At 44.9% G+C, this 10,051-nt stretch overlaps 1 protein-coding gene across 1 annotated transcript; it reads right to left on the bottom strand.

Annotated features, from left to right (window-relative positions):
• Positions 1–311: 311 nt before the first annotated feature.
• Positions 312–5,933, bottom strand: rffl (ring finger and FYVE-like domain containing E3 ubiquitin protein ligase). Its single transcript, XM_028045322.1, has 7 exons — positions 5,677–5,933; positions 4,180–4,360; positions 3,583–3,780; positions 3,251–3,478; positions 2,964–3,168; positions 2,036–2,059; positions 312–1,962 (listed from the first exon to the last, which is right to left on the bottom strand). Exons 2-7 carry the CDS (start codon positions 4,357–4,359, stop codon positions 1,775–1,777), a joined length of 1,023 nt encoding a protein of 340 aa, XP_027901123.1. The 5' UTR covers position 4,360; positions 5,677–5,933; the 3' UTR covers positions 312–1,774.
• Positions 5,934–10,051: the final 4,118 nt, after the last annotated feature.

Raw genomic sequence — 10,051 nt, 5'->3', positions numbered from 1 at the left:
AGAACCTTTGGGGATTATGGTGCAAAGACAGATTTTACATAAAATTAAGAAAATTACAGAAAAAAAGTGTCTTCGGTCAGAGGTTTCTTCAAAGTAGTTGTAACAGAGACTGCTACAGGAAATTTCATACCCACAGCTTCAACGTCTAGTTTAGCTCTGAAGATTATTGAATTAATGAGTTACCTTTAATTTCCCTTTTTTGATCAATAATAAATTGAATTAAAGATTTCAACAAATACTTCCTCTAAAATACCTTAAATTTTATTTTAATAATTTTTTAAAACGCTGCCTGAATGAAAACACGACTCAGATCCGTTTCACTACAAATTTATTCTGTGCTCAATCCACAAACTAAAATCTGTTACAAATAATCCCTCTGATTCCAGAATCATCTGGACGTTTATTTAGCTTCCAGCTTCATTTGGAGTATCTGCAGAGGTTCCCAACCTGTGGCTCGGGGCCCCTGTGAGGGCCGGACACTGGATCAGTTTAACTCTGAAGCTGGAGGGTCCGGTTCTGATCCAAAACCAGCAGGCAGAAACAACAGATTTAACACAATCAGAGAAAAATCAAGAGCAAAATAAAACCCCAGAGAAGGAAGTTTAAAGTGATTCAGCATCAAAAGGTTTTAGTGCAAACAGAAGAAGAAGAAAACTTCACACAGGCTGCCGGTAAACATCATAAAATCATCTGTTAGACTTCAGACATTCAGCAGAACCTTCCTGGTTCCTAAAGGTCCAGAGCAGGAAGGAACCTGCTCTGGACATTCCCAGAAAACTTCACTTATTCCCTTTAAACTGCAGTAGGACGCCTCTGCTGCCCCCTGGTGGCTCGGCAGTGAAATCCTGATCAGATTCTATTTTCCCTTTCATTCAGTAATTCATTAAAAGTTGTAAGAGGTCAGATACTTCTCTTGAACACTTTAAATCCCATAATTTCAACATAAATAATGAAAACAGATTGGTTAGATTCAGACTCTTCTTGTTGAGCCAATCATCTGAGGCTGGGGGCGGAGCTACACGGCACACCTGGAGCTTGTTACCTGAGAGCTGAATCAGTTTATTACAGACTTTTAAAAGGTCCTGCATCCGTTGGTTCTGTTGGGAGTTGCCAGCACCCCTGGTGACGGGTTTCATAAGGAAATGCTGAGTCACTGGTTGCCATGGCAATTCCCTCGTAGCATCAGAACAGTTCTGGCCCGTGAACTATCTGGAGAACAAACTGTGACTCTGGAAAAAAAAAAGTGCTGGTTTGTTCAGGTAAAGTAAAACTTCCTGTCTGGTCCAAAGACTCTTCTTTATGGTTTTGGGGCACGGTGAGTAACGGGTCGGATAGCAGCACATGCTACAGTCTGTTGCCATGGAGACGCCCCTCTCCACTGGCCTGGTCCAGTAGCAGGTCCGGTACACCTGGATTGTGGGAACGGTTCCCAAAAGGCACTTTGAAGGAAGAATTAACCAGAAACATTAAAAAGCTCAGAGTTCTGACCCAGTCAGGTCCAATCGTGACCCAAACGTGATTCAGATTAAGGCAAAGCGGAGAGTCTGAGCAGCTGCAGGATTCCTGCTCTGTTTGTTCTGGGTTTCTGGTCCAGGACCTGAAAATGGGCCAGGTCCGATCTCACAGTGTCACACTAGTACCAAACGCTTCGATCACAGCAGAAGAAAAGAGGAAGCAGTCATCGGGTCTCCTCGCAGGTTCTGGTTCTGGTTCGCAGCTTTAAAGGCGGTCGGTTCTGAAGAGGAGATGAGGGCTGGTTCTGGAGAACCGCGGCTCAGGACCGGAAGACGTGCACGGCCCGGATCACGTACTGCCGGCAGATGGGACACTCGCTCATCCGCTTGCCGCACTTGGTGCAGGTGACCATGTGACCGCACTCCAGCAGGACGCAGTCGATGGGCGAGTCCATGCAGATCTTACAGAGGTTCTCCTCCTGGCCCGGCGCCGGCCCGGCGCCGCCACCTGCAGGAGGACCGGACAGCATCACACACGGAACCATGCAGCACTCCCACCGGACCCACAGAACCACACTCACCTGCAGCGTTCACAGAGTTAGCCGCTGAAACAGAAAAACAGTGACATCATCAGAGAAGCAGCCAATGGGATTCAGCGATCCCCAAAAACATTAGCTCTGCTAACGATGATGCGCTCCACTTACATGTTAATTAGCAGAAGCTAATGCTAAATCACTCTATCAACACAGTGGTTAGCAGAAGCTAATTTAGTGAAAGCTAATGCTAAAGCTTAATTCAAATTAATTTGAATTCAAACTTGAATTCAAATTAACTGCCATCGACAGACAACAACACTCAAGCTTCACTTTAATTTTGACATTATAATTTACACGTCCTGTAATGCCCTTATATATAATATTTATATCTTGTTCTCTACTGTCCGTTTTATTTTGTTACTATATGTTTCTTGATATACAAAAAGTTATTGGGGGAAAATAAGAGAGAAACTATATAAACAGTTTTTATCCGCTTCAAAATAAGAGCAGGAATATAAAAGATTAGCTGCTTGAAGAATTTTTAACAGTCAATAAAAATTTCAAAACAGATGTTGAACTTTATTCAACTGAAAGTTTACCAAAAAGCCAAGAAAATTAGAGCTTTAGAATTTATCTGGAAAAATTAATTTAGAGGAAGTAAAGTGCTCGAAATAATTCTAAAGGTAGCAAAAATGGAATTAGCTCCGCCTTTATTACAGAGCTAATTCTTAGCTTTCATCCAGAAATATTATTTTAGGAGCTAACAATTGGCTAATTGCTAAGCTAACATTCGCTCTGCTACCTGAGGGTTAGCATAAGTGTGTCCACCACTGCAGATCACCAATCAAACACTTCCTGCTCGGTTTGGAACAGAACCAGAACTGATACTGGTCTGACTGGATCAGAACCATTAGAACCCAGATGTTCTGATGGGTTCCTGCAAACACGGTGAAACTTGTTGGGTTATCCTCACCCAGCAGGTTCTGCTGGTCCTGGTACAGCCGGGTCACGCGCTCCATCAGCTCCCACTTCTCACAGCAGCCTTTGTAATCCACAAAGTTCCGGGCCAGAATCTCCTTCAGCTGCCGGACGCTCAGGTCCTCGATGTCGTCCACGCTCTTCAGGTCCGACAGCGAGGCCCGTCGCCCCGACACGGGCGCCTCCTCCGGGTCCCAGGCCTGGAAGACACGGGTCGGTCAGCCGAACAGGGTCGGTCAACCAAACCGGGTCGGACGTCCAGATCTCTTCTATGGAACTTACCGGGTCATCCTCCTCCAGCTCAGCATCAGAAGGCGGAGTCTCTGAGTCTGGGGGCGGAGCTTCAGGCTCCGGAGTGGGCGGGGCCGGACTTGATGCGTCAGAGGACAAATCAGAGACGGAGATGCGAGGCGTCGGGTCAGGAGGGTCAGAGGTCATGGTGGGGGTGTCGGGGGCGGAGCTGCCGGAAGGCGACGACTGCTGACTCAGCACCAGCTCCACCAGCTCCTCCTGGGGGACATGAAGCAGTGGTTTAACTGGAGGGAACCAACACGTCCACAACACCTGCAGCCTCTGTCTGATTGGCTGCTGCTGAAACCACGACGACACGTCACCTTCTCTCTGCACAAGTGGGTGGAGACCTCATGTAGGTGCAGGTAGTCCCTCAGCTCCTTCACCTTCAGCTTCATCAGCTCCGCCCGCTCCAGCAGGTTGCCATAGAAACGCTGACAGGTGTGGCAGAGGCGCGGCCGCAGCCCCTGCTGGGCGGAGCAGCCGCTGCAGTAGTTCTTCTTACAGTCAACACACACATGCTGCGGGACAGGTGGAGACAGGTGGAGACATAAGTGGACAGCAGGAGACTCAGTTTCCAGTTTAACATAAAAAATCAGCAAAATCAGAACTGTCAAACCGAGGCTGCTCCACCAGAGGGCGCCATTTCACCTGAAACGTTTCACAGTTTGACTTCAACTAAACTTCAGTTTCATGTTACACCTTCTGTCCTCCATCTCTTTAGACAGAGGACATTTACCAGCTGGAACAACAGACTGAACTTCCTGCATTTCTAACTTTAATCTGTCTGTTTAACCAAACTCATCAGATCGGCTCCTGAACTCATCAGATCGGCTCCTGAACTCATCAGATCGGCTCCTGAATTGAGAGTCCATGAGGTTCGGGAGTTTCCAGACTGAAACTGATTGGGGCGGAGTTACCTTCCTGGCAGGTGTGTCGAAGGAGCCGCCGCACGCCTTACAGGTGTGCTCAGGTGGAGGCGGAGACGGCTGGGAGTTGAAGGCTGAGTTGGTGTAGGACTGGTGTCTCCTGTCAGCTCGGCCTGACGGGTCCACATCCGTGGAGTCCAGGCAGAGCCAGTTACAGCAGCAGGCAAACATCCTGACCACAACAAGCAGAACCGTTAGCCCGACCCGAGAGGTCACAGATCTGGAACCATGAAGCACTCACATTCTTCCGTACACTGGAAGTCAGACCAGAAATGTGTCATCAGCTGCATAGGAACCAAAAATGAGGTGGGAACAATCCCAACGCAGAGTCTCGCCAGGCTTAACTCGCAAATTATGATGCCTGCTTGCACACATCCAAATTCTTGCAACTTAACATTTTTTTAACTCAAAAAACATTTTTTGTTTTTTGCAGTCCACCAGGACTTGCAGTTCGGAAACTATCAATCTAAAAACTTTAGATGATTGCAGAGAAGCCTGAAGGAGAGGGAGTACAAGACTGAACTTTGGACGAGATTCTGCTTTAATATTTGCTCTCAGGACTCATTTATGACAGATAAAATATTTTATTTCAACTACAGCTACGACTTTTATCATAGGTGAAAGGCCTTTATCACTTCCATTAAGCACACTGATATCTCTTATGTGAATTTATTTACATAACCTAATGGCAGAAGTCTATATTACATAGTTGAACAAGAAATATCATTTCTATTTATTGGTTATAAAATTCCTTATGCGTTTTTTTTTTTTAATTAATAGTGATTTTGTGAAACCCAATAAAGACAAATTCATGAAGTGGCATTTTACAGGAATTAACATACAGGCTGAAACTGCTGCTGTCATTAAAAATAAAAGCAGATCCTTTTTACCACAAACTGGGTTTGTTTACAGATGACGTCACGCCAAACCACGGAGAGAAAACTTTTACTTTCATTATACAGAAACCAAACATTTGACATGATCTTTGAAAAACTAATACTAAAAACTATTCAACAAAAAAATGTCATTGGATAAATTCGGCTTGATAATTTAACGAAGACGATCATTATTTAGCAACTTGAATCCATGTAACGCTGATGGAGGAAACTTAATTTAATATAAAAAATGTTATTGTTTTATCTTAATTTCAAGTTTTATTTAAGCCGAATTATAACATAACCGCATCTTATCAGTCCTAAGCCAGTATGTGCGTTTTACGTGAGCAAATATTTTACCGAAAGAACAAAATATTTAATGGCGTATTCTCTTAACGGAGTCCGGCTGGCGAGTCTGGAAATTACCCCAGGCTGCTAGCAGGCTAACGCCAGGCTAATTAAACAAGTTTATAAACACCGAAGAAAAAGAAAACCGACTCAAAACAATAAAGAAGACTAGTTTAGTTCAGAGTCGGAGTGGATTTAAAGTAACCTGGTTAACCGTTTAACCCAGATTAATAATAAAAAAAGAAGTTTAAGCCGAAATGCTTACCTGTTGGAGACAGGAGAGCCACCGCTAACAGTCAGCCTTGGCTAACTTAGCAACTAGTTAATGTTATTAACTAGAACTAACCAGCAGTCTGAGCCTCAGGAGGGGAACTGGTTAACAAAACTAGTTAGCATGACGATGTTTGAACATGGAGGAGCTCAAACGATAAAGTCAAAGTGAAGGCAACAAGATAAGAGCAGAACCAGGAAGAGTTTTTAACCACACACACACACGCACACGCACACCCTAAGGCGCGTGTGTGTGGGCGTGTGTGTGAATAGGACACACACACACACACACTAACGCAGTGTTTTTCAACAGTGGTCCTCAAGGCACACTGCCATGCATGTTTTAGGCAATCCCTGCTTCAGCACACAAATTGCAATTGATGGCTGACCAGCAGGGTTTTGCTGAATTGTAGTCATCTGAATGGGATGTGTGCCTTGAGGACCAGGGTTGGGAAACACTGCACTAATGCACAACATTAGAGTTGGGAACTAAAACTTTAACATTAATAGTTTTCAGTTTTTTATCCAGGGCCGTTCCTAACACTATGCAGTACAGGGGGCTCAGCCCAGCCTTATTTTTGCCATTTTCTATTTATTTTCCAGTCATGCAAAAATAAAACTCCAATCTGATCCAATCAAGTTTCAGTCATACAGTCCACAAAATTATGATGTTGGACCAAAGTACAACACGTAAAAATGTGGGAAAATAAAATACATAAAACAGAAAAGGTAGTCAATGAAACCTAAAATAAAATTACACATGCAGTTAAAGTCATACACAAAATGTAGAAAAAACTAATATAAAACCATGCCATGTGGTCTCAAAGGTCAAGACCATTTTAAGAGGCCAGTCCATCATGGTTACTAGTTACTTGTAAAAATGTTGGCCTTTATCCTATTCTATAAGTAGAATAGGAGGCAGATTTTTGGTCATAATGCATTTATTAATGCAGGGCAGTGCATATTGGCTACAATAAGATTCAATAAGACAAGTCTCAATTGTAAGTATATTCATTTATTTAGTTGACAGAATCACTTTAACAGTTCTTGCATGAATTCCCCCTCCACCTCTCAAACAAAAGACAGGCATATTAAACAGAAGCTAAAATAATACAAATTACATGCAATTTTAACAGTGCTTGATAAACTACAATTAAAATTTGCTCAAATTATTTACTCCCAGACAAAAATCAATTCAATTCATTAAATTAATATAGAGCTGATTCACTACAAATATTTAGTCAATTTAATCCCATTATAGAGACACAATCAAGTCAATTACATACATTTCAATTTGCCTCATTGAACAATAATACTCGGATTGAACAAATCATAGTTGCAATGCACAGAGAAAAGGACAAGCATACAGGTTCCCCTCCAGTGGATGTTGAGATAGTTGTACCTGCAGTTTCAAAAACTGTAGTGACAACAGAGCTGTTTGTAGTTTGGGCAGGAGTTGAATTGTGAGGGACATTTGGAGTCTCAGGAGTTGTGTTGGTCATGAGCATTGGTGTAGTCTCAGGAGTTGTGTTGGTCAGGAGCATTGGTGTAGTCACAGGAGTGGTGTTGGTCATGAGCATTGGTGTAGTCACAGGAGTGGTGTTGGTCATGAGCATTGGTGTAGTCTCAGGAGTGGTGTTGGTCATGAGCATTGGTGTAGTCTCAGGAGTTGTGTTGGTCATGAGCATTGGTGTAGTCTCAGGAGTTGTGTTGGTCATGAGCATTGGTGTAGTCACAGGAGTGGTGTTGGTCATGAGCATTGGTGTAGTCTCAGGAGTTGTGTTGGTCATGAGCATTGGTGTAGTCTCAGGAGTTGTGTTGGTCATGAGCATTGGTGTAGTCTCAGGAGTTGTGTTGGTCATGAGCATTGGTGTAGTCTCAGGAGTTGTGTTGGTCATGAGCATTGGTGTAGTCACAGGAGTTGTGTTGGTCATGAGCATTGGTGTAGTCTCAGGAGTTGTGTTGGTCATGAGCATTGGTGTAGTCTCAGGAGTTGTGTTGGTCATGAGCATTGGTGTAGTCTCAGGAGTTGTGTTGGTCATGAGCATTGGTGTAGTCACAGGAGTGGTGTTGGTCATGAGCATTGGTGTAGTCACAGGAGTGGTGTTGGTCATGAGCATTGGTGTAGTCTCAGGAGTGGTGTTGGTCATGAGCATTGGTGTAGTCTCAGGAGTTGTGTTGGTCATGAGCATTGGTGTAGTCACAGGAGTGGTGTTGGTCATGAGCATTGGTGTAGTCACAGGAGTGGTGTTGGTCATGAGCATTGGTGTAGTCACAGGAGTGGTGTTGGTCACGAGCATTGGTGTAGTCACAGGAGTTGTGTTGGTCACAAGCATTGGTGTAGTCACAGGAGTGGTGTTGGTCATGAGCATTGGTGTAGTCACAGGAGTTGTGTTGGTCATGAGCATTGGTGTAGTCACAGGAGTGGTGTTGGTCATGAGCATTGGTGTAGTCTCAGGAGTTGTGTTGGTCATGAGCATTGGTGTAGTCTCAGGAGTTGTGTTGGTCATGAGCATTGGTGTAGTCTCAGGAGTTGTGTTGGTCATGAGCATTGGTGTAGTCACAGGAGTGGTGTTGGTCATGAGCATTGGTGTAGTCTCAGGAGTGGTGTTGGTCATGAGCATTGGTGTAGTCTCAGGAGTTGTGTTGGTCATGAGCATTGGTGTAGTCTCAGGAGTTGTGTTGGTCATGAGCATTGGTGTAGTCTCAGGAGTTGTGTTGGTCATGAGCATTGGTGTAGTCTCAGGAGTTGTGTTGGTCATGAGCATTGGTGTAGTCACAGGAGTTGTGTTGGTCATGAGCATTGGTGTAGTCTCAGGAGTTGTGTTGGTCATGAGCATTGGTGTAGTCTCAGGAGTTGTGTTGGTCATGAGCATTGGTGTAGTCTCAGGAGTTGTGTTGGTCATGAGCATTGGTGTAGTCACAGGAGTGGTGTTGGTCATGAGCATTGGTGTAGTCACAGGAGTGGTGTTGGTCATGAGCATTGGTGTAGTCTCAGGAGTTGTGTTGGTCACAAGCATTGGTGTAGTCACAGGAGTTGTGTTGGTCATGAGCATTGGTGTAGTCACAGGAGTGGTGTTGGTCATGAGCATTGGTGTAGTCTCAGGAGTTGTGTTGGTCATGAGCATTGGTGTAGTCACAGGAGTTGTGTTGGTCATGAGCATTGGTGTAGTCTCAGGAGTTGTGTTGGTCATGAGCATTGGTGTAGTCTCAGGAGTTGTGTTGGTCACGAGCATTGGTGTAGTCACAGGAGTGGTGTTGGTCACGAGCATTGGTGTAGTCACAGGAGTGGTGTTGGTCACAAGCATTGGTGTAGTCTCAGGAGTTGTGTTGGTCACAAGCATTGGTGTAGTCACAGGAGTGGTGTTGGTCACGAGCATTGGTGTAGTCACAGGAGTGGTGTTGGTCACGAGCATTGGTGTAGTCTCAGGAGTTGTGTTGGTCACGAGCATTGGTGTAGTCTCAGGAGTTGTGTTGGTCACGAGCATTGGTGTAGTCACAGGAGTGGTGTTGGTCACGAGCATTGGTGTAGTCACAGGAGTTGTGTTGGTCACGAGCATTGGTGTAGTCACAGAAGTGGTGTTGGTCACGAGCATTGGTGTAGTCACAGGAGTTGTGTTGGTCACGAGCATTGGTGTAGTCACAGGAGTGGTGTTGGTCATGAGCATTGGTGTAGTCTCAGGAGTTGTGTTGGTCATGAGCATTGGTGTAGTCTCAGGAGTTGTGTTGGTCATGAGCATTGGTGTAGTCACAGGAGTGGTGTTGGTCATGAGCATTGGTGTAGTCTCAGGAGTTGTGTTGGTCATGAGCATTGGTGTAGTCTCACGAGTTGTGTTGGTCATGAGCATTGGTGTAGTCTCAGGAGTTGTGTTGGTCATGAGCATTGGTGTAGTCTCAGGAGTTGTGTTGGTCATGAGCATTGGTGTAGTCTCAGGAGTTGTGTTGGTCATGAGCATTGGTGTAGTCACAGGAGTTGTGTTGGTCATGAGCATTGGTGTAGTCTCAGGAGTTGTGTTGGTCATGAGCATTGGTGTAGTCACAGGAGTGGTGTTGGTCATGAGCATTGGTGTAGTCACAGGAGTGGTGTTGGTCATGAGCATTGGTGTAGTCTCAGGAGTTGTGTTGGTCACAAGCATTGGTGTAGTCACAGGAGTTGTGTTGGTCACGAGCATTGGTGTAGTCACAGGAGTGGTGTTGGTCACGAGCATTGGTGTAGTCACAGGAGTTGTGTTGGTCATGAGCATTGGTGTAGTCTCAGGAGTTGTGTTGGTCACGAGCATTGGTGTAGTCTCAGGAGTTGTGTTGGTCGCAAGCATTGGTGTAGTCACAGGAGTTGTGTTGGTCGCAAGCATTGGTGTAGTCTCAGGAGT

This window comes from Xiphophorus couchianus, chromosome 18 (assembly GCF_001444195.1).
Source record: "Xiphophorus couchianus chromosome 18, X_couchianus-1.0, whole genome shotgun sequence".
In the NCBI taxonomy this organism is placed as follows: domain Eukaryota; kingdom Metazoa; phylum Chordata; class Actinopteri; order Cyprinodontiformes; family Poeciliidae; genus Xiphophorus; species Xiphophorus couchianus.
Note: the sequence above shows the minus strand (reverse complement) of the source record. Positions and strands in the feature narration are given on the sequence as shown.

Excerpts from the sequence above, each read along its gene's own strand:
- rffl (XM_028045322.1), bottom strand. The coding sequence starts at position 4,359 with ATGTTTGCCTGCTGCTGTAACTGGCTCTGCCTGGACTCCACGGATGTG. Across the intron at positions 3,781-4,179 it reads TCGACACACCTGCCAGGAAG|CATGTGTGTGTTGACTGTAA; the intron begins GTAACTCCGCCC and ends CCTGTCCCGCAG. Across the intron at positions 3,169-3,250 it reads AGCTGGAGGAGGATGACCCG|GCCTGGGACCCGGAGGAGGC; the intron begins GTAAGTTCCATA and ends CGTGTCTTCCAG.